Source organism: Formica exsecta, unplaced genomic scaffold (assembly GCF_003651465.1).
Source record: "Formica exsecta isolate Colony F162 unplaced genomic scaffold, ASM365146v1 scaffold245, whole genome shotgun sequence".
NCBI lineage: Eukaryota > Metazoa > Arthropoda > Insecta > Hymenoptera > Formicidae > Formica > Formica exsecta.
In genome coordinates, this window is record NW_021849727.1 from 514,860 (window position 1) to 541,064 (window position 26,205).

Here is a 26,205-nt window from a genome sequence, read left to right on the forward strand (position 1 = left end):
TTCGCGAATGCAAAAACATTGATTACGAGATATTCAATCCTATCCGGATTCGTTCTTGATTAGACATGCATTCGTACGTTCACGGATTTGATACGAGGTTTGCAAGCGAATTGAAAATAACGCGTACAACTAATGTATCGAATGCAATAAAACGCGTTTTTGATCCTGATTAACAGGAAAAAAAATACTCATCTCGGAAAGGGATATTTAAGAGAAGCGAGAAAATATACTCTCTCGCGCGACTGAAATTTCGAATTCATTTAATTACTTTTCCGACTGACATATCGTAGGATTTTTGAGCAAGAGAGAATCACTTAAGAAACGTTTGCTGCTGTTTTGCAGCTTCCTTTTATGGCTATTATTTTAATAAACTATAACTGTATTTGCAGTTTATATTTTCTTTTTATTCATAAAATATATTTATCTATTCTAGGATTTAAATATTATTAATTTTTTAATTCTTTCACAATAAAAAATTTTTTAATTTTTTTCAATCAGCTCTAATTGTCTTTGCAAAAAATTCATATTCTTCAGAAATATACTTATAAATAGACAAACATTAAATGAATATTTTTTGCCATACTTAATACAGAAGACTTAATTGGTTCGCGCGCTTTTTATGATTTCTGGCTGGATAACCAAAGAAAGGTCTCGCGAAACCTTCCTCTCGAGATCTGCCAGCTCTTGATGAGAATTGCCATCGTATTGCCGGGTCATCTCTCGCAGTTTTCCCTATTACATGTCAACGACGGCAACGGTCTAAAAGGGGAGGTCCGGAAAGGTTTTAACCCGCGTGTTCATGCGACGATCCTCGATGCCACCATGCCGGTGGCGTCGCATTCTTGTAGAAACGAGATGGACCGCGCTAATGGATTTTGTTCGGCGGCTCTTTGTGCTCGCGATTAATCTATCAGCCTTCCGCGCGGTGGCCGGTTCTTCCATTCGGTGGCTCTCAAGCTCTGCCCTTGATCGCGGCGGGCTTGCCAGACGGCGACACAGCGGGGTAATTATATCCTTTTTCCCCTCTCTCTCTCTCTCTCTCTATCTCGCGTGACACGCGATCGAGATATCTGTCGTGCTTTTCTATTAATACCCTTATCGTTTGTTTCTCGGTGTCTCGTAGGATAACTTCATATTACGTAGATTAAAGGGTTAGATTAGGATGGATGATGGAAAGAAATGATCGCTTTTCCGATACTTTTATCACATAGTTAAATTGTGTGTTTTATGAAACGTTTTATATTTTTTTATTATTGATACATTTATTATTATTAATAAATCTTTGGAAATAATATATGATAAATGTATAAATACGCGTATATATAAATAATGTTTATTTCTTTTTACAGACAAGTGTGTGCTGTGTATGTGTGTGCATAAATGCGCACATGTGCGAATGCGGTGAACATAGTTATTCTAAATCGACGAATCGAGGATAAAAAGGAAAAAAATGAAATATATATTCTTTTATTTTAACATTCTCTCTGACCGATTATAGCTTTTTTAAACCGCTGGCAAACTGCGCAAACAGTAGAAATTGAAAAAATTTAATTTTCATTTTTTTTAAAAGAAAGGTTGTCATTTATTTATTTATATGATAGAATTATATATCAATTTTATCGATCTCTTTCGACATGTATTTAAAAAAAAGCGTTATGTTGAATCACATCGTAAACATATTTTAAATTAACGGAATAAATAATTATCATGCGAATACAGTCATCAGAAAAAAATAATCTCCGGAAAAACGCGCTTAAAATTGTTTAAAACTCTTTTAATATTATAACGTAAGAATATTTTATTTTGTCGTTATCTTTATTTCGGTAAGGGACTGCATTCTTGACTAATTCGAAAGTTCGAGAATGATATAATCTCATAATTTGTCGATTATAATTGCAAGAGTAGAAAAACATTAATTATTAAGATACTTGGACTTCGAATAATAGTCGGATAAAAAGATATCGGGGGAGAAGGAACTTTTGTGGCAAATGGCGCCGTTAATGACAATGCTCGTCATTCGGTCTGGTATACGAATGCAGACGACGAATCGATTTTACGTGCCAGATGACGTTACGCGATTCTGGAAATTTACGAGGCTAATATTTTTTTGTCATTGCCAGCCTGGCAGAGCAAAACCTATCGCGTTATTAAGGAATGGAAGTCAAATACCGATTAGCAATAAATATTAAAAACGTTATCCTAAATTACGAGAAAGAGAATCTATTTGAAGTTTTATATTTCAAGAAATTATTATTCAGTTTAGTATTATAATTTTTTTGTAAATAATTCTAACTTTTTTATAAAATAATATTTATATTATATGTATAAGAGATCGAAACATATAGAATAATATTTAGATAGATGACACATCGAGAAAGAGCTAATTTTTAACACTTGGCAAATATCTTCGATTCCTCAATTCACATTAACAATTCACATAATTTGATTCGAAAACTTACCTAATTAGCAATCTTCTTCGACATTCCGGGATAATGAAACACGTTGCTCTGCGAACGGGGCTTGGGCGAAAATAAATATAGCCCCCGGCACTTAAATAGCTGCAAGATTCCTAAACCAGGATCATACTCGCCGAAACTTTGCAGCGTCGTGCTTCTCTCTCTCTCCCACACACACACACACACGCGCGCGCGCGCGCACGCTCTTCTCGCAAAATTAGTTCCTCCGCGGAAGCGCACCATTCTCATTAATTATGTAATCGCGTTTCGTTACGCTCTTATTTCCTCCGCCTCCTCTCTCTCTCTCTCTCTCTCTCCCACCCACACACACACACACACACACGCGCGCGCACGCTCTTCTCGCAAAATTAGTTCCTCCGCGGAAGCGCACCATTCTCATTAATTATGTAATCGCGTTTCGTTACGCTCTTATTTCCTCCGCCTCCGTCTCCCTCGTGCCTTTCTTGTGCAATATCTTGTGCGTTTAATTCGCGTTCTCATTCTTCGAATGTCGGCGACATTTCTTACAAGATGTCAAATAGGCCACCAAAGTTTTCCCTGTCTTCGAGATGAAAGTTTTCGCGCGTCGGATTTTTCTAACTGCATCTGCATTTATACGTTGAATTTTTTATAGCGGAAAAAACATGTGCGCGGTTGGATTTTTTTTTTTGCGGACGTTTTTGTTGTATAAATTTTGTCGGCGAATTTCCGGAAATCTGGACGATACGCTACGGAAGATTGGTATTATATTTTGTGAAAATATATTCTCACGAAAAGATGGGATATTTTTCGGATATTATTTTTATTTATATTATTGACAACACATACACATACACGCACCCACACACATACACACACACACGAGATTAACAATAAAACGAGTTTACTTACATAATTAAATCGAATTGCTTGTTTTTGTATAATAACGTTTTCTATGTTATAGAAAAGCAAAGCGCGGGTATTATAGGGGCAAACGAATTTTCGTAATATCGCTTTTACGCTCGCGAGTATTACGGCTCACACAATGCCGGTATTATGAGATCCCATTCTCTACTAAAGTGGATCACCAATAGAACGCGCTGACAGCACCTTTCTTTTTATCGCAATCGTTCGAGAAGATTCAGCTTCTTTGATCAAGTCGGATTATGTGCAAACCAAAATTGCTCTTTTTTGTTTTTAGAAATAATATGATTCGAGTAAACAATAATGTAATGCGAATATTGTAACTTTCTCTACACAAGATTATTTTTAGGTATTCTTCATATTTCTTATAAATCGAATAATAATCATACTTTACATATGAAAGTTTTGCAGCTTAATCTCATCTATTTCAGAACCTATATTTTTCTGTCTAATCAAATGATACAAAGGATAAAATAATAATAATTTTGAGAAATGTAATCTAGGTGCGAAATGGAAAAAACTTCAATACTGAAATTACGAAAAAAAACCAGTGTTTTTTCGAAAATTCTTCTTGTACATTCTAATTCATATTTCAATTAAGCTTCTAACACATTTAACGCTGCACATAAAAAGACCAGTCTTTATTCTCGAAACAATAAATGACATGGCAGGTATAAGTCAATCGATATTTAATTAGATGTCTCGCATGGATTGTTTTTTCGAAAATTCTTCTTGTACATTCTAATTCATATTACAGTTAAGCTTCTAACACATTTAACGCTGCACATAAAAAGACCAGTCTTTATTCTCGAAACAATAAATGACATGGCAGGTATAAGTCAATCGATATTTAATTAGATGTCTCGCATGGCAGCTTGCCTGCTCCTCGCTCGTAACGCTTATTACCGTGTACGGCTACTCGCAGTTAAGGACGATCAATTAATTAAGCTTGCCGTTTAGACGAGCATGCACACATACACATACACGTCTCCGCGCACGCACACTCGCGCAACAACATACGTACGTACGCGCATTTCAATCCGCGTTGTTGTTGCAGCTACGTCGTTTTATACCACCGACCCGCCAGTCGGAAACAACAATTCGCTATTGATTTAGCCGATAAATGGAATTAAATACTCACGCGTATACGCCCGAATACGGGATGCCGCTTTTGTGCTTAATCGCGCTGCTGCCGCTGCATTTCCGTTTCCTGTGGCAACAAACGCTGGTCGTTTTAGTAGCACTCGCAATTCGCGCTTTTCGTCGATATTACGGCTTAATACGAGTGCCTTCGATCACGATGCCGTTTCGGCATCGCAACGCCGTAATCATAAACCTATATCGCTAATAACCGTAAATGGGATCGTAGTTAAACGAACGAACGTGCTTTTATCGAAAGTATCTATTTAAGTATCTATTTTATTTGCCATAGATTTTATCTTATTAATACTTTTTCAGTATAGGTATTTGTCGCTATACATATATGTATATAATTAAAAAGATTATTAGAAACTCTTTCTCTCGTCTTTTATTTTTAAATCCAAATTATTTACTATGATGCACACACACGATATAGGTAAATAACAAATATTTTTATCGATGCAATATTTTTCATTTATTAAAAAAGTGACAAGTTGTGATCGAGTCAATTCTATCTGGACCTGTTGTCAATACATATCAAAAATATATGTATATATCAAACTCTGCCTCAATATTAAAAGCTCATAAGCGTGTCATTGTTGCGTCGCGTGAAAGATTATCGAGTGATTTACATCGCCCCCGCGCCAGCCGCTGTTTAACCGTCGCGGTTTCGTGCGAGTTTGAAAAATGAGGAGCTTAATTTCAATTTGCCATTGAACAGGGGGTAGTAAACCTCGCGTGCTCCTCGCATGATCGCGCACGCCGATATAGCTCTTTCTCTGGTTATCGCGTTGACCACGACGATTATCTATTAAGGGCGACTTATTTAACAAACTTTCATTACCGGTTTTTCGACGTATCAGCCTAACTTATTCGGGATCTGAATTTTTTTAACGAGTATGTATTTTCTTTTGACACCGAGAGAAAAATATGTTTTATTTGAAAAAAAATATATTGTTTGTATTGTATATAAATATATTATCGGCGTAATTTTTTTGATGAACGAGAGAGACCGACAATCGCGCGCATGATACACTGCGATAATCGCGTATAATCGCAGCGAAATTTTTCACTTGCTGCACGACACATGTACGTACATAGCGATTAACACGCACTTTATGCACGAGCGAGCTTCGGTTGGAACAATATACATACATGGTGTCGGTCGAACGAATTAAACGACGGTGAATCGTGGTTAATCGCACGAAAACACGAGTAGAACGGCCCTAGGGCGATAAAAAATACGCTGATATCGGCAAACATACAGTTGAAAAGAGCGTGTTTGTTGCGATACAAATGTACAAACATTCGGACAAAGGTAAAAAATGTTTTCCATTTTTTTTTTCTGCAACGTTCAATCTTAATACAAATGTCAAACGCATTTCTGGTAATAAATACATACATATTAAATAATGATCGAATGCGTATATAAATGTTACATTTTTTGCGACTATATGCCACATGTTCTAATATCTTATTAAAATATGAAAAGTATATAGATTTGCCATTATTACGGTGTATCATAGTTATTAAATTAATTAAAAATCATAAAAAAATTTGACAATGGTTTAAAAATGCGGTTTTATATTACATTTTATTTTATTGACCTTTCTCGCAAATATTTTTACAAGACTTTTTATTTAAGCGAATAAAATACATGAAAGAAAATATATATTTTACAGAAAGCATTTTCGGTGCGACTTTTTTTTTCTTTAGAAAAAGCCGAGCGATAGGCAGAGCAGGTTAGCCCAACGAGTTTCGCTCTTGTCGGAAAAGAAACGAAGCGTTCGCCCGTGAACGCAAATCGGGAAATCGAATTCAGTGTGCCGCTTCAGGTTAGGCATTATCGGCTTTTAATCAAGTTCGCTCCTTTTTCGTTCACTCCTTCCCTCCTCACTTTCTAACGTGCCTCTTTGCCTTTGTGGAAGCCGCTCTTCATTCGCATGCTTTCGAGCTACGCTGCAGTTAGTTAATCGTCCTCCCCGTGAGTTTACTCTATTACGGGGAACATTCGAAAGAAAGTTCCATGATATCACCATTTAATACTGTAAATTGATTTTTATCAAAAAATACGAGTAAAGTAATTTTTTTTTGCCGTATTTATATAATAACTCAACTTGTATTTAAAAAAATCATTATCTTCATCTTATACTGTTTTAATCATCGCCCCTTTACGAGCTTATATCTTTATCAAACTAATTTTCTCAATTTCAGTTTCTCTCGGTCCTGTGACGTGAAAGTCGCAGCGTTCGCTTTATATTTGTTCCATTCGTTGAATTTATCTCAGTCGCGTCAACCATCGGGGAGGAAAAAAAAGCGCATCGTTCGTTCAGCCGAGACCGCTATTATTCGATGTCGCCGTATTTGCCGGCGGAAATTTGGAAACGCGCGCGAGTCCACCGAATAAATATCGCGTCGCGATTCGTGCGACGTACCGACTAATGGAAATCCCAGAGTTCGGCTGCAGCGGAAAGTTTTTGGACTCTGCCCAACCATCAATTTTCCGACCCTCTGTTGCTGCGGAATCCGCGCGCATATCCTTGTGGTTTCATCTCTGTCGCTTTTCCACGCGGACGGGAATGTCGCGTCCCCCTTTTTCCGTCTATCTTTCGCGATCGATCGACACATTTTTGCTGTTTTCGCCGAGCCATTCCCCGAATGCGGAAACGGAAGACCGCGTTCAGGAGAAGTTTTTGCCTCGGAAAGTCTCGTCGCTTTCTTAATTTTTGTACGTAACCTTTCGGAGATGGGTAAGAGGGGATGGACCTACGTATGCTTTCATGTGTTCTACCGATGAGAGATCGATAATAATGCAGTGTCGACGATGTAAAACATCATCGCGCAGACGGCGACGTTTCTCTCCCGGCTGAACGAGAAAACTTTTTCTATTACCTTCACGAAAAGGGAACTTTTCGAAAGACGCGTACGCGAGCTTTATATGTACTGATGTTTTTTTACGATCTAATGCTTTGCGAAACTATTCCAGGGGAAAAAGCGGCGTGCGAAAATGTAACGTTACACATCTCCACGATGGGACGAACGTTGAAATGTCATTGCTATAAAATTCGAGCCATCTATTCCGCGAAGTGCGTGTATACATGTATATATATTCACTTAATTTTTTTTAAATTCTTTCACTAGTTATATGCTAATTTTTTTATAATTAAAATATGACTTATAATGTTCTTAAACTTTTTTTTTCTGTTGGATCTGATTCAAAAGTCTGATGTTATAAACAGATAAGAATTAATTTGTCATTAATATTTGTAATTTTCATAAAACAGTTTCAAAGAAGAACGAAGCTAAAATCTAATTAACGTCATAATTGATTCATAAAAATCCAATATTTATGTTGAGAGATCGAAGACACACAATCGCGTCTATCAAGCTTTCAATTAAGACAGGAACGTTTAAATGCTTGTTAAACGGAATAAAAGGTCGATAATAGCTAGATATGCGTCGTCTTTTTAATGAAGCATCATTCGTGTACTATTAAATTATCATTAGGAAAACAAAAGGGTGGTGTCCTCTTCTTGCTTGGTAATACTGGAAGAGACGTGTAGGAGTTTCCGTATATATAGGGCGCCACGTGTAAAACAACACGCTACAATCCACTTACAGTTCCATCAAGTGATGTTTTCTTAGGGAAGTCACCCTACTTATTCTTTATTTTCTTATCAAGAACATTTATGAAATATTTTACAAAAGCACTCATTAATTTTTTGTTTACGAAGGAAAGCTACGAAGGAAAGAATTACAAGAACCATTTTTTTAGTTCAAACTCCGAATAAAAAGGCAAAAGAGCCACGCGCAGTTTTTTGGGCGCAAAGGTATATAATTTTAAACCAAGAAATAAATTAGAATTTCTTTAATTACATGATTCGCGAATGGCGGACGTTTCGGCCCTTTTTTTTGGGCCATCATCAGTCTTTTGCCTTTTTATTCGGAGTTTGATTTTAAGTTGTAAGAGCCTTACTTTTATAACATTTTTTTAGTTGTTGTCGGAATCCTTTTTTTTTTTTTTTAAACGAAAATTTTTTTTTTAATTTAGAAATTTTTTTCTTTATGAATTATATAGAAATTTAAAACATTTATAATATTTCTCGAGCTGTATTTGTAAATCGCGAGTACAACCGTTCACGCACATATGTAAACACACATAATTCATGCGCGAATCTAAAATTTAAATAGCTTTTGTTTTAAGCTAGCCTTACGAAGGGCGACGCATCGAAACATGCCAGTCCTGCCTTCGATATCGCGGATCGTAATGCCATCGTACCTTCCTTTGTTCGCTGCTCTGAGAATGAATAATGCGTTGCGCGCACGTACACATAGAGACGCAAACAGATCGACCCTTAACCCGGTCTCTCACAACCTGCCTTTAAGTACGCGTGCGTCCACTTTGCCGATGTCGATACGTGGATATCGTTACACGATCCCGTCCGCACGTTTTCTCGGAAACACATTTCCTTCGCCTGACCCGATTCGCCCTCTTTCACTTTACCGCATGGAGTCTGTCCTCCATGAATTTCTTCAGCCGGTTTCGACGCTAAAATAATATAGCCTTTTTTCGTTCATAAAAAATAAAATAATAAAATTTTTTATTTCTGTTAAACGATTCTTATTTCATCTTAAACCTTATTAAATGTTTGTAATACATTTTTGTTAGTTAAAATAAAGTACTTATTTTTAAATTTCTGTTTTTGATGGCAACGAGATTAAAAAAAAAAAAAGAAAAAGAAAAAGAAAGGAAGCAGTACGGGCTTTTTTTCTCTCGTCAAATTCTAAGATCGAGTGGAATTGGAATTAACTACTTAAACGGAGATTTAAGAAATATTTGCGGATATTTTTTTATTTAATTTGAAGTTTCCATGTAGAGGGAAATTTTGAAATTTTTTGATATATACTCTTATGTTACAAATATTACTATATTCGTAATGATAAAAAATTTCCAGGAAACGTCCATTTTCATTTACCATACCGCATACTTTTAGTTTTTATTAAAACGTCGTCCCTTGATTTTTTTTCGCGGTCTCTTTGCATTCATATGCTCGCACGTTAATGCGATATTACTATATCTTTATATACAGAGTGTTTTATAATTATTATATTTAACTTTCGAATTTCTATAAATAGATTTTTTCAATTTTTGCTGAAAAGCTCTTAATCTAAAAATACGATTGCCAATTGCTTATACACATTGTCATATATCTTGGTTCAATCATGTAGCGTACCAATAAAACTCGCAAGGGTGAATGTCTCTGAATCATCCTGTATACGTAGGTACGCGAATGCAGAATCGACGTATACGTGACCCAATTGAAAAGTCGATACCTTAGAATTCAAGAAGGGAAAAAGCCCGCGCTGTTTCCGCCTCTTTCGTTTTCTTTCACCTCGTCGCTGTCTTCGTCGTCGAGCACGTTTCGGATTCCGTGAAAAGAGGACGGTAAGTCTCCTGATCAGCGGATCCTATTTCGTGTCGAGTTATTTCGCCGTGTGTCGTTGCAGCGTGCGCGGTGCAAAAAAAAAAAAAAAAAAATATTTACGCGAGACATAACGTACGTGCGAAGCTTGTAAAGTAGCGCGTTTCGAATAAATAAACGGGAAATGGTGGCATCGGCGAAACCGTGGTTTATTCTCCAAGACGATCCCGCGTGTGCTCGCGCGCTTGGTTTCCTTTAAATTTGAAATTACTTTAACGTAAATGTGCCAGGACATCCTTCTATTATTACAGATGAGTCGGATCGATCATTACAAGAGTAAATCAATTTTTCTTTTCACGCGAACGAGTTCGAAAAATTTTTGCTTTCCTTTTAAAAAAATGAAATTTAGAAATATATAGCTACTAAAAATATCCGAACTGTAAAAGATGCAACACAATGAACAATTGAAAAAAACTTGCTTTATCCTAAATAATCCTTTTCTTTCCATTCTTTTGTTTAAATTTTTCGAGAGAAATAATAAAGAAATACTGACTTTTTTATATAGAAAGAGAGAGAGAGAGAGAGAGAGAGAGAGAGAGAGAGAAATAGATGTAAATTCTCTCGTATTACTAGTTTAAATTGTTATATCTGGTATTTGTATCGATCAATCTTTCGTATATAGTGATGCTAAATGTAAACCGATATCTGAAAGAATAGTAGCGCTTTTACGAAATTGCGCTGCAAGATGAAAGCCGATCAGATTTCAATCGATTATTCCTACATTGATGGATAGCTCTTGTGTTGTTTGTATATTACTCGATAAAATCTGATTACATCGCGTACTTACATAGCTTTGCACGCGGCTCTTTGTTCGTCCTCGTAAATTTTTCTTTCTTTTTCCGCAAGTGTCGATAAAATGTCGAGGATTATGTGGCCTCTGTGAATTATGAAGCGATATCTCACGGAATAAAAGCGGCGGTTTTATTAAATTTGCAAATGGAGGGTCGCGTATTTTAAATATTACATATCCGACGACTTGATTTAGAATTGCAGATGCAAACTCGATATCGCACAATCGATAATAATAAATGATTAATAACTAAAATTGTATATTATATTCGTAACATTATAATAATAGTATGTAGATATATATTTTAGGTATAAATTATATAATTAATTATTAGAGCGTATCTCTTGTTCAGAAAATAACATCCGATATCAACTTTGTTGATGTCAACTTGTTCTGCTTTAATCATTTATTCTATGCGGGAAGGAGGGAGGACAATATTTAAGAAATTGATTTCGCAAGAAATATTTAATTATTGCTATTTTTAATTTAAATGTGCAAATCTCTGATATAAAATATATTTAAAAATAATATTCATCAGAAGTTTAAGTGAAAATGCCCATGAAAGGTTTCTAGCATTTAGATCGATCGATTTCGCTTTAGCTAGTTGTTGACCTTCGTATTAGAATTCCATATCAGAATAGAAATAGCTGTGTGTAAGATAGTTAAACGCATTACGGATACCCTTGACCATAGCTTAAGCAAACGAACTCGTAGAATATCTAGGTAAAGTCACGTCTATTTACGTACGATTCTATGTGTGTGTGCTTCGGTAGAAAACTGATATTACGAAAAGTCGAATACAGATTCATATCTTCTTTTTTTTTTCTTTTCTCCTAATATTATCCTCTTAATTTTATTGAAACAAATAATTTATTATTTCTCCGAAGTAAAGAAATTTTTGTGAAATATATAAACTTTTCCTCTCTCTGCTTCATGATAGATTAAATAAAAATCTAATCTTTTGATTTTACATAATTAAGTATCTACATTGCAGCATATAGTAGATAGATTTGTAATTATCTAAAACATATTACATATTCCTGCCAGACAAAGTAATCTAGATATGGAGATTAGTATAAATATAGAAGACATGTAGGTTGAAGAAGCTATGAAATATAACCATGGCTCTGTGCTCAGATATTATACACTAAATTTCCTCGACCGAAATTCCGCTTTCGCTTATCGGCTATCAGGCGTTTCCTCTCCATTGATCGATTTCGGTAATGTCCTGACACAATAATGACCACGGAAATGCCGAATATCGAAAATGCGAATAAACTAAATATCTGTGATATCGCCCGTCTTATTTAATCGCAGTTAAATCAAGTTACAAAATTATAAATAATGTTATTAATTTATCAATTCTAAGCATCTAATTAAAAAAGAAATATGCAAAATAATATTTTGATTCTTCGTAAATTTTGAACCATTAATATATATTAATCGCGGGAATTATATTTGTTAGATAAGTATGTGAACTTATATATATATTGAATATAAACTTTTTTTCTTTTTATGTTTTGTCCTGAGAATCATTAATCGACATATTTAATGGAGCGAGTAATACGTCAATACAACGCGATTTACGTGCGATTCTGTTGCTCTCTGTTACGATACTCTAAACATATTATATTGCATATATCGCCGCGTGCAATCTATGTGTCATATTGTTAAATAGCCTACAGCATTGTCGGAACGACGAACACGCCGAATTGCACTAACTTCGTCCGACGCATTATCGTTCTCACACAATTTGACGTGATAATCGATCGTTGCTTCTCCGATATACATCGGAGAAATATATTTAATCCTATTTTAACACATTTTAATATATTTAAAATAGAATTATATGTATATTAATCACACATATCGACACAATCGATCGATTGACATGTCGAGGTACATCAGCGATATAAATTGTCATGTACTGTAGTTATCTTTAATGAAATTTTTAGTATTACACTGTGCACACTGCATTGACCGGCATTTAAAATACAGGATTTATCTTTTACATTAATAATAATGCGATTTTCGTTGGTGGTATAATAATACGATATATTAATTATTAATAGTATTCGATAATTACAATCCATTTCCTCGTAATTCCTGCATAATTTGCAACAATTGTTTTTTAATCTACTATAAAATAGATTGATTTGCTTCGAACAAAATTTTATTCTGTCGAAAGCGATAAACCTGATACGTTCCTTTTATGCTTTTTTCAATTTTTTATCATCGTCCTGCAGAATAGTTGAATTTATAACCAAAGTCAACAATTGTCTTTTTAAACAATTGGGTACGTTTGTTTAATATTTTACGTGACTGGAAATTGATTTAGCAACTCTATCCGTTAAACGATTAAAACCGATGTTTTTCAAAGAAATTCGAGAGGATTTAATATCTTAGTTTTAAACAAAAATTATATATTACACCAATAATTAATTGCTGCACACTTGTACAATGTATCAGGACACTTTGTATTTTGCAGATAATCTTTACGTATTTATATTCTGTTTCTGAACGAACACTAATCTATAAAAATTCTTTATTAAAGAAGAAAATTTCACGATTATCTAAGACAGATTTTGTCTCAAAATTCCACGCGATTGAACCGTCTGATCGCTGTCGTTTCTTTCCGATATACTCCGTGAAGCGTTTCATTATCTGCGGCATTGGGTGGTAAACACGGTGCGCTGGTGATTCTTTCGTCGGATGATCTTCCGGTAAATTTCCGGATGCCGCGTGATACGAGCAATTTCGGCGACGCGACGCCATTGGGATGCGATCGGACAAACGCAATTTGCGCACAGTCGTCGAATAAAAATTCCGCGACGACAACATGTTGCACAGTAAATTTTATTTCATCCGCGACTCGGTATGATCGCGACCAGCAACGAGAAAGAGAGAGAATAATTTTATTCGTGTCTCGTGTAAAATAATTTGTCTCCGTACGTGGACACATTTCCGCACGGAATATCGCTCAGTTTGGAGTCGATTTTTCCTTCATTAAAATATTCAGGTGCCGGCGCAACATTTTTTCCCCATGTAGTTAGTCATGAGTAATACTTTTCTACGCTTAATTAAATAGAGAGAACTAATTACATCAACATAATTTTAAGATGCATTTGGTTGAGCAAATATCGTTTTACTTATCTATCTTTTGTAGTAGCAACAGAACTATTTAGATATCGAATAGATGGTTAGACCTAGCTTAACTTAATTAAGGATTATCGACGCATATCGGAAGATAGAGATATATTCGCGACGTAAACTGTCTTTCTGTCTTTTCCCCGTGCATTTGTTCCCGTGTAAATTGGCGACGATAAATGCGCCGATGAGGTCAGGGGTGGCCGTATCCTACCGCGTCGCGACGAGTGCATCGTCCCTCTCGATGCGTTCGACAGTAATCTCTCCCCTGCGTCGCGCCGGGGGTAGGAAACCGTGAACCACTCACCGTCAATCACGTGTCGGGAACAAAGGAGCGCTTTAGTGCACTGGATGCACCCATTTGCCTTCGCTTCGCCGGGCGCCGTCATTGCCGTCGTTTACGTGTCTCCTTTGACGCGCTATTAGACGACGACAACGACGAGGAGGGAAAATATAAACCTGGGAACGGCACCCTCTCCCCCTTATCAGCTCGCGGCACCGTCCCCTTTCCTCCCTCATATTCTCCATCCATTCTGCGTTCGATATCGAATTTCTCTCATGGAATTGTCGTTCCTCCGGGGAATTGTAAACTGCCGTCGAGCAGATTCTTGTTCGAGAAAGAAAGAGAGAGAAAGAGAGCCTCTCGTTCGTCGCGAATTTATTTCTCGCCGCGAGAAGTGCTCCAAGATGTATAATTACTTCTTTTTAACGTTCTTTTTATTTCTTTGGCAAAATGCTCCATTATCAATGGCGAATCGAGTTTATTCGATATCCAAGAGTATTGATTTTCTCTGCAACAGATTTTTTATAACGATACAAATTAATTTTTTATTTACGTGTCATATGAGTATATTAGATCAATTCGATTAGGCATTATTCATTATATATTCTGTTTCTTTAGATACAAAAAAAAATCAGACTTTTAATGAGATTTTAAACTATGGGAGAACAGAGATCGAATTTGTACGGCAGCGGAACAATATGAAAATAAAGAAATATTTGAGTTAAATTTTAAATTCGGTATCTCTCTATGCGAATTAACACAAGTATTCCCTTCGCTCGAATATCAAATGTCCCTTGTGGAGCGCGCGAATCTCGTAATAAAGATTATTATTATCATCATCCATTTCGCGGCACGTGTACGAAGATTGAATTAATTAATAAGAAGCGAAAGAATATTGAATTAGTAAAAAGTATTCTCGATTTATATCACGGGCAGCGATTTTAACGACTCATCCCGTTCTGCGTTTTAATTGACGCCCGATAATTAAAATTTTCGCGCGTAATTCAGGCGCAGTCTGAAACAATTAATTCGACATATATCACGCGCTGTGTATTACATCACTCTGTTATATCTCCGAGTTCAACAAGTTCGGCTTCTTTCTCCGCGTCATTTGCGGCAAATGGGAACATTCCTCCACCTTCTCCGCTTCCTCTCTTTTTTTTTTCCTTTTTGCCAAAACGAGATTAAATCGCTGGTGGTTTTATACGGCGGGTCGATGGCGCTTAATGCAAAATGTATCGATGGAAAAAAGTGGCGCGCGTGTTTAGACGGTTCCCAGTCGTAGAATTTTACAGTCTCGACCTGGAATTTGCTTTTCAATAATAAATATCTGGCTGGAATTAAAGCACAAAGTTTTCTGATTTATTTACGTCTTATTTATTCTGATTTGTAGCTCAAAACTGTCTAGTAAAATTTTTAGAAAGCGAGAGAGAGAGAGAGAGAGAAATTAATTATTCAGAAATCAATTATAAATGTTTCCATGATTTCTTCTTGTTATAACAATGTAGAAAGCTCATGTGTTATATAACAATGAATATACCACTGAAAATATCTCATATTTCCAAGTGCGATGACCTTTTCTATATTCAAAAATATTTCTAAGAATAAAAAAGCGTTAACGCGTAGAGAGCCAAAATTACTTGCAAAGCGAAAACTTGCTACTTTCTTATCCGCATTATAAAAGTGTCTTTATATTCAATAATATAATTGTGTGCGCATCTCGCCGCCTAAAATCTCGCGAGCCGCAAAATAAAATTACCGACATCACGTTCGGCAAGCGTGACGATGATGCGCTGCGGTCAAAATGCAAAAGGAAGGCGAGCTTAATGGAGGAACAGAGGCCACAGCCGCAGGTTGCACGGCTATACAATTAGTGCCGGTTTTTTAAGAATGAAAATGCTTTTTTACCGCGCCGACCGTCCTTTAGATCCGCGAGGCACTTACGGTAATCTACTTGCAAAAATGCGAGTCCGGCTGGCTGCTACGAGCGAAAAATAGCATTTCGATGGAATGACGACTAGGTACTTTCGCAAATTGTGCGAAGAAATTCTTACATGCGCGTCAGAGCGGCACGAAACACTCCCTCAGTAGATCCATCGAAGTTGTTGCTGGAAAGGTGCAATAAAAATAGAAGCTTCTTGCCATGTGCAGATGGTGTATTAATATTTTTACCGATATTGAACGCAATTAATTTTTTAGCCTCTTATCTAACACGTATATTATCAGAAATGTAAAATCTTTCTATTATTATAATTTTTAGTTATATAAAATAAATAATTTTTTAATAGAAAGAAAGAGAGAATATTAAATATATATTATTATTTTTGATGATTATACAAAACACTTTTATCAGTTAAAGCTCGAATCTTTCGTATTTTGAAGACCTGTGCGAGTTTCGAAAGCTCGGTTGAAAGCTTTATACGCTTGTTATAATTCATCGCTGCACACGTTGCCCGAATCTCGTTCGTCGCTTCGACTTCGAATATAGATTGTCGGTGAAGCGCGGCGAATCGATCGCCGAGTATCTGTGAACGTCAATCTCGTAAACTTATTCCGGGCCTTCCCATTCGTAGCCTGTGAAGCGCTATGGTAGATTTCGCGTGAAACTCGCAAATCGTACATCGTCCGTGCACCCGTTAACTTTGGCGCCAAGCTATACACGTCCACGCACACATTAGCATGCCCTAACATGGATGGAAATTAATGAAGCTTGAGCTTTCGGCCATCGAACTATCAACGAAGCGCGGAATAATGTTCTTTGGAAGCGTTTGCCAATCTTTTAAAAACTATAGAATGGAATATAAAGTTTATCTTGATTGATAACTTGTCTAAAAATATATATAATAACAGTATTCTTTGTGCGAAAATAGAAGATAAAAGTGTTTTGAAAAAATCATGATAATTAGTTAGGGTTCGTCAATAATTAGTTAGGCGTCGCAGCATTAAATTAAGAATCAAACAGCTTATTCTTAAAAAAAATATGACATTAAACTATCCCGCTTATCATTCTCTTGATATCGTTCGATGAAATTCGAGAGACATTATTATCAAGATTCAAATGAGTCGCATGGTAATGAAAAAGCAATTGGCACCCTAGACAAATAACCAGCTTAAAGTAGCTCTTGTAAAACCGTACGCAGTTGCCCAAGAGGAGTCTCCTGTGGGATTTGTGTCGATAAGATAGCGTTACTTCGATATCCCTCTAAGACCCGTCCGTTCGTTTTCATCCTTCCTTCCCTTCCCGGCCATCTTTCTAAGATCGCTCTCTATCCTCCGAGGAAATATCCTCCTCTTCCGGGATACTCCGTAAAACGCTTCATCTTCATTCGCTACCGTGTACCAGAAGGAAGTCGGACGGGCGGGATAGTTAGTACACAGACTAAAAGAACAGTTTTTCCCACGATCGACGGACATCGTCGCAATTTCGTTAAAGACAGCTCGCGTTAAAAGACTAAAAAATTGATCCTATAAAATTGCTTCATTAAATGCGAAAATTTTAAAGCAAAATTCTGATAATTTCTTTAGAAATGTATTCGTGCACGTTTATCGTGCATTCGAAAATATATAAAAAATCTGGAATATCCGCGCAATAATATATTTAATTGGCAACTCAATTATTTACATATTATTTTTTTCTTAAAAAATTTGATTTGTTATCTAAATGTTTACAAATTTCGATTAAAAGAGAAAAAAAGCGTTTTGATCCGATCGAGGAAGAAAAGAGCAGACAGATAGAAATCGAAGCGAGAGGATTCGGGAAATATTCTCTCTCTCTCTCTCTCCCTAAATAATCTCAGGTGAAAGAAAGTATCCCGGTCTGGATTAGGGAGCGAAGCTTTTCGATGTTTAATTAACGTCGACGGGATAAGCTCCGTTACAAGAAAGCTCGACCGATCGCCGGATAATCGGGGAGAACTCCGTGGAAGAAGACTTTTAGAAGGAGGATATATCTCGATGGGTAGCTCGATGGACGAGCTCTTCGCTTGGGATTTAATTTTGACTCGACTTTATCTCCGCCGTCGATCCTGGATTTATGGTGATTAATTTGCTCGCTGCTTGCTGTTGATAGAAATTAGAACGTTTTTCCAGCTGCTTGCTCTTAATTTTTTTTTAAGTAATCGTGTCATTGTTGCATTTTTTCCAATTTATTTTGCATAATTTAAGTATCAGACGCATAGATTAATTTTTCCTGTATTTATTGCTCAGCAATTATAATTTATACGATATTCGATTTAAAATAACCTCGATTTATGAATCTCGCATTTTATGCATTATAATCGCTATTGAGAGGAAAAGAAAGATATGCGTGATTAATTATTTCATATATAGAATCCAATTTTACGCTATTGCGTAATCGTTTGAGCATTTGTGGCCAATTTGAAATAAGCTTTTGGCCGTTAGAATATTATCTTGATTGGTAGGTATGCAGCTAGAAGCGGCAGCATCGAAATTTGATGGGATCGATTGAAATTATATCGTTCTCTCGTGCTCTCTCCAGGATTTTCTGCGGTCGCGCGGCGTGCCAGAACCGGAAGTCTTCGAATTTCGTGGTGTCTGTACCAATGCACGGCGCGTTCGGACTTGCGTAATCGATGTTTAGAATCGGCGGGATCAGATTCCTCGCGAATTCCAATTTCGCTCTACTTCATTACTTCCCATTCGCGAATTCGTGTCATTGACGCCCCTATTCAGGCGAGATATTGCCTTTTATACAAGGTGTTCCAAAAACTGTGGCACTTGGAATTTTTCTAAGTTCCACGACAAAGTCTTAAGTTATTCTGAACAAAACTTTTATTTATCTCCCGATAGTTCTTAACGTTCAATATCTCGATACTTAAAGCAATAAATCACATTTTGCATGTTTAAAGTATAATTCAATTGATAAATTTTATTGAAATTATAATACTTATGTTATATGTATCTGGATTTTGAAAAATCTTTTAATTTGTAAAAATCTTGTAAAATAACGGGGATGTTTCCTTTCGTTTGTTTTTATTCGAAAATGTTTCGCTTGTATTTTCGCGAAATCTCGATGGCGAAAGCGAGAGCTTTCGTGTAAAGTCAACATCGACGTTAATCGTGATTTCGCTAGGTGCGTTTACCTTATCGACAAGGTATCGCGTCAAAACTATTACCACGATAAAGCTGTTATTAACACGATGCGATAAAAAGGAACAACGCACGCGAGGTTGCGGGAAAAAGACAAAAGTCGCGAATAAAGATTCGCGCGTTTATACAATATATTTAATCGTTATTTAATTCTCAAAGATAGAAGGACGTTATCGATGATTATCGACAAATGCGACAAAATTCTAAAGAAATTAAATATCAATTTGTTTTGTAACATCTATTCATAAACGCGCGAAACCTAGTTAAATTAAAAACGAACGACCAATTAATCTGTTCGCACGAAATTACCAACATCCATCAACTTCTAACTTCGCTGACCGAAAATGCAACAGCATATGTATACATATATTATATATGTACAATGTATACGTTATTTTATCTTGTTCTCTCTGTACTTTTGTTATATACGCGGCGAGCGAAATTTACGTCCTCGCGGCTTTCGTTTTATTAGCCGGTGTAGCAATATCCGGTTGTGTAACACGAAATTTCTCACGGTTGTTTACCCTTCTGTTGCAGCCCTCATGGATGCGGAGTCGGGAATATTGGGACGACAGCTTCGAGGCGCGTTTCGCGGAGCTGCGAAAAGATCCGACGAGGCCGCCCTTGAAGGTGAGTTAATTAATCGTGAAATATTTCATCCTCGCGTGTATAAAATTGCAATTCTAAAATTGGGTTTTCCGATAAAGAAGCCTCGCTTCGCGATCGTAAACCACCCGTCATTGTGTCGAAAGTACACGATTGTGTACGAGTAATATTTATCTACGACACAACTACTTCTTAAGCTAATAATCTAAACAAGTGCAGGCGTATTTCAATCGTATCAGATAGTCTTTTAACACATTCACCGTTGCTTTATATATAACGAGGCTGTTTTAAATATATTGCCGTATAATGGATTCGACGCAATAATGCAGCTGCGAATAAACGGCTGTTGCAGATGTGAAAACGAGAGAGAGTGTAAAGGGGAATTATTGTATAAAATTATCGGGCATGAGAGAAAAGCGTAAGACGATATAAGTAGCGGAAACGTTGGGGGCGAATACGAGGTATCCGCTCGTGCAAAAGCTCTTCTCAACGTGCTTTCACGTTGCCCGTTAATGCGCGAGCGAGGATTTACGATGCCGTGGGAGTGTAAAAAGCTCGTCTGACGCAGGAGAATCGCGAAGGAGGCTTTGTTTATGGTGTTATAAAGCATTTCGATCTTTCGGGATTTTATCCTCACAATTTGCACACCGCGAGCGTCCGCTCGCTCAAATCTGCGCGACGATATTGTTTTCTATGAATTTTTTTTTCTTTTTTTTTTTCTTTTTGACACTTTGATGACGGGAACGTATTTTTAATTTATTCTTATTGCTATACGCGCGACATTTTATTTGCCCGAGATTATGGGATTATCGCGCGATGTATTTATTATAATTCTCTTATTATAAAACAATAATGCGTGTTGATGGAGTAAAATAACTAAGTCGATTTTTAGTGACATAATCTAATAATATATTTTTTTTTATAATCGGTTTTTTACATTATAAATGTAAAATTGCGAAATTCCTCGCACGATTACTCGGACATTTGGAGAGTTAGCGAAATAAAAAAAAAACATTTAAGGATATCTTTTACGATACTTACTCGGAGTGGAGAACACTCGCGCGCATAAGTATCGTAAGTAGTAAAGGTACTTCTATGCTCAGCCGTGCGCGACTCCAATCGCTAGTAACGTAACGAGTTCTTTGCCAGGCCTTGTGCTATCTACAGTCATTTTCTCTTACATTATCGAAAACTATTGAACGAACAATTTTATCTTTCACAGAACGAGGGGTTAATAAACCTTATTAATTAAAAACAACACACGCAATTATCAGTATTTTTACGCGACGTCAAATGAGATAATCGAAAACATTATAAATAGACAAACAACATGATAATCTTTTAATGATAAATTTAACAAAATCGTAAAAAATGAATATATGTATTTAATTTTATCGCATATGTAAAATTTATTTTAAAAAACAAATTATTTTTGCGTTTAACTGAAAGCGACCGATTATTCCGCCTGGCTCCGTTAAATCGATATCGCTAATCCCTTTGTGGCGTAATAAATTTTAAATTGCGAATCGTCCTCCTCCTACCTCTGGTGTATGTTTGTAAAATCATGCTTATTTATTTACCTGACGGAAAACGCGTGCACTCGGAAAAATCCCTTTCCTCTCCTCCTGTTGGTATATACGGTACTCGCGAGTACTGTAAATTCTCCATGTTGTGGTTTTCGGGTAAACCTTTGTACCTGGCGTCCATTAACCATCGTCTCTGGACCCATGACGGTTTGCTCTCAACGAGACAACTCACAAAATCGTTTGATCAAAGCTCCAGCTAACAATTCTCCATTACGAATCTCGGCAATTTTCCGTTTCCATACGTTTTCGTACTTTGTGACTACGCTAATGTTTACGGTCCTTACGGTATTTGTACGACTATACGTTTAAACTTTCAGTACAATTCAGTCGTAGAATAATTGCCGATAAAAGATTAGCGATAAATAGAATTTTGAAACGAATAAATGCGTTGATAATATCGTATTCCGTATCTTTGAAAAATGACAAAAAAAATATGAGATTCTCGTGTGTGTGTGTGTGTGTAATACGATATTTAATCTAAAAGTGGAGTACCTGCGTAGTATGCAAACGACGTTATCACACCAAGCGTTAATGTTACATAACGCAGTTTTATAATTTGTTTTCCGGAACGTTTTTATTTTTTCATTTTCGTGTCATTTTTGAAGTGATGTGATAAATTAGCAGCGCTTCTCTTGCACGTATTATACGCGATTTTAATATTTTTCCACTGTAAAATTGCGACCGCATCAACATGACATCATGCGAGGCAACGAAGGGTAATTACGCGTAGAAAGAAGGAATTCTTCGGGTAATCGCGCGGAAAATCTCGAATATGTAAAATTCATCCGCGAGGAAGAGAGAAAAAGAGGAGGAAGAACATTTCGCCCCGCATCGACCCTTCGATCCGTCTCGAAAGAAATAAGGCGTTCGAAAATGAATTTCTAGCGATTCTGCGTACTTCGGAAGCATTATTTAAACGAAAGTTTGACATTTGGTATCGATCATGCTCGAATGTATAAACGGAAAAGAATGAAAAATCTACAAGTACGAAGCATTTTCTTTACATATGTTAAATAATTTTTCAAATAAAACGGACGCGCTGAAACATCGCTTGAAATCCTCTGTTTCCGTTTCAACCTCTCTGGAAAAAGCAGCGGAGTTTCAGTAATTACAGGTTCTTGTGTTCTTCTGCAGATGTTGTCACGAGAGCTGCTATGGCCGTCTCCTGCGTCCTATAGTAAAAGTCGTCGGGCGCTTCAGTATAATTGCTTTCTCGCGCGAGGTATACTCTCCTCGCTTTATTTGCCATTTTATTGGCAGACTCGAGTCTTTTCGCTTTTTCCGAAGAAAATTGCAAAAGACGCAATATCTCACGATATCTCCGCGTCTCGCACACGAGACTTAGTTAAAATCGCGAACCGAGAATCTCAACGACGTCAGTAAAATACTCGTCCGTTCTGCTTCTCCTCAGTTAATCCTGCGGGATTACGGATGTGGATAACGCTGGATATCGCGAAGCTTTGAACCAACTGCTCGAGACTACTTGAACCAACCCATCATTAAAAATCCAAACGCGATCTCTCTCTCTCTCTCTCTCTCTCTCTTTCTCTCGCCGCGTCACTCTTTCGAATGCGGTACAAACAGAGTTGGACGAGTACGACAATACCAGCTCATCAGTCCATTGTCGTGAAGATACAATAGTGCGGGTGGCGGTCGCCCTTCGGAAAACGTGCGCGACAATAGCGGGCAATGGGCGCGATTTCGGCGACGGAATGCATCGAATGCGATTGTAAGTCTGCTCTTTGGGTCTGAATTCGCCCGTATTGCTACGGGGATTTAGCAATGTCGAGACCAAGGAAGGAAGGAAGCGTTTCGTCAAGTCGTATAGCGATCGCTATTGGTTTATAAAAAGTCGATCGTGCTGATAACAGCGCGAAAATAGTAGCGGGATTCTCTTCGGAGCGTTTCATATATAGACGTTGGATAATATCTTTTTTCGCAGACGTATCATATGATAATACAATAATGAAAAAGTATAAATACACATAAAACATTATATATTTTAATTATATTATTTATATATATATATATATATATATATATATATATATATAATTTTATATATTATTTAAACTTGACTTTTCAAGCATCCACGAGTATCGAGTATCTTCTGCGCAATTTTCTTATCTGCAATAAATTACTCTACCATTTCTACTCGACGCGCGCTGGATCCTCGATATTGCTCCATAAAAATAATTTTCGCCACAATACGTCCATTTCCGAGCAGCGAATCAAATAGCCCACTCGACCGGTCACAAAACAAACCGCCGGCCGCGAGATCCTCGAGTGTCTTACTCGCAACGACGGGGCGATATATTTCAACGGGGGTTCTTCTTCTTTCACGCGCGAGATGACCACTTATTTTCATGCTTACTCTCTTCGCTCTTTCGCATCGCGTTGTGCAATACGAAAGGTTATTAACTCGCCTATATTGTATTAAAGTCCACCTTTCTATTCTCGGGCATATTTCCGCCTCGTTTCCTGACATATCGTTTTCTGGAAAGTCGCGCGGAATTACGGGGATACACGCGGGGGTGGCTGTTAAGAGGGAGGATAGCGAGTGCCAGCACAAGAAGGGAAGATATAGGTGGAAGAACGGAGAGGGGATGCCTTTTCTAATTTTCTCGAGAAAGATAAATTCGGTGTCGCGAAACGAATGCGTGTGCGCATAAACGTGCACACGTGCACACTCGGTAGTCGTGTATACACGCGACGCGCGCGTGTTGCAAACTCGGTGACTTACTACAAATGTAGCCGAAGAAACGAGAACCTGGATTCGATTCATGGCCCGCACGCCCTGGCATTTTCTTAATACACAGGCGACGCGTGACGTATTCTGACACGGAAATAATTGAAACTCTCGACTTATTGTTAGCCGCTTGAGACAACCCTCTCCCGCCTCTTTCCTGGAGCCCGATTGTAAATGTGGTACCGAGGGAGGAAAACTCGGCAAATGGCAAATCCAGCGGTTGTACTCGACTTCGACGCTTTCATATTTGTCGTTTTCCAATTTCTCGCCCGTCTTCTTCAAGCAAGAAATTTTCCTGCGCATCTCGAACTCTCATATTTGCCGAAATATGATGTGCGAAATGTAGGTCGGAAAAACGAAACATCGAACCACATATTAAAATTGTTCAAATAAAATAATTATAAATTTGTAGAAACTATTTTAATCAGATAATTATAAAAAAAGATTTCAAAAATTTATATTTATGACAAAATTGTATCTCGTAAAAAATGTGACGTCCCGGCTTGTTCCAAGCTTACGATATTTGAAATATGTCTGCTGACTTGCTTGTGCAGTCGGTATGCAATAAATGCACGTTTGCGATCGGAAATAATCAAACGGATATAAGAAAACCGCGGGAAAAAAAAATCAGCAGAGAAACGAGGAAATAAGTGAACGTACGAATACAGAACAACGATGTATTTCAGTGATGACAGTTCGATTACCTCTCGCGCTTCGCGGCTCGCATGCACGGAACTACGTGCTCGTATTTTAAGCGATTCATTATCATCGGATAGTTAATGCTCGACCATTTGGCACCGTACATTAGAATGGTAACGATAAGGTCCTCGCATGCGACGTGGGCGTATTACTCGGTATGTACTACTGTTAAAGTTTAGCTTCACTAGTCGTTGATGCATCTAATAACATCGCTCAAGAATATACTGATGATTATAATTACGAGAAATTTAAATATTTCAATTTTGATATATATTGAAAAAATTAATATCTCTTATCATATAGAAAAATTTAAATTCTCCCTCATTAAAAAAATAAATAAATTTTGAATATTAGTTTATCAACTTGTTTAACAATTTTGTCATAAAATTTATTCCGAGATACTTCATAAGGGATAATAAAGTCGAGCATATTAAACTGTTAATTCCGTTCAAAGCGTACACGCATTGTTGAATGAGCCCAGTTTAACGAGTTTATTTTCCTCTGACATATGATATTCGCATGTATGTATGCAGCGATATATCAAAGTTTCCTAATTAAACACAACTTTTAGTAATTACGCGCTGTTCTATGTGTACCAAGGTAACGATAAAATATTTGAAACTTGATGTTTCTCGTATTCCCTTCAACATTTTCCGGCTTCGTTATTTTGTTTGAATATTATTAAATTAAAGTTTTTCTAATGCAATGCATATTGACTTGCAAAAATGACGGTTTAAACAGATCAAACAGCACGATCGGGTATAATTTCTCGGGAAACCATTACCGCATACACAATTTGCGATATGAGGACACGTCGATTCATTCCAATTGAATTAGAAGCAATTAGTGTACATTAGCCCAAAGCTAAAATGGGAAGATTATCGGCGACGCATAATTGATAAGCGACGCATTAATTGATAGGCGCATTTCGCAACCATTGACAACCATCCGCGAATTCCGTTCGCGGTAAGCCAACTATTGTTTCACTTGTTTAAATCCTCTAACGAAGCTGCCTACACATTATCGTTTAAACTTACTCGATCGGGAATTCGTTATCGGTGTTCAACGGCGTTTAATATCTCGTAGACAAAACGAGATTGCTTTTACATAACAGCATCATACAAACCTAACAGCTTGTATTTAAATATCGTGTTCTCTATAGAAAACACTATTACAATCCGCTCCATTCGAAAGATGAGAGAGGCAAACAATCTAGTTCTAAACACTAATTGTAAAATCAATTTAATGAAAAAA

The 26,205-nt window shown here is 36.9% G+C and overlaps 1 protein-coding gene across 2 annotated transcripts in view; it reads left to right on the forward strand.

Moving 5' to 3' along the window:
- LOC115236110 (alpha-mannosidase 2) overlaps positions 1-26,205 on the forward strand; it is a 134,630-nt gene that overhangs the window by 72,724 nt on the left and 35,701 nt on the right. For both annotated transcript variants that reach the window (XM_029808328.1, XM_029808327.1), the window contains exon 3: positions 19,849-19,941. In XM_029808328.1, coding sequence (XP_029664188.1) covers positions 19,849-19,941 — 93 coding nt within the window. The remainder of the gene's footprint in view (positions 1-19,848; positions 19,942-26,205) is intronic.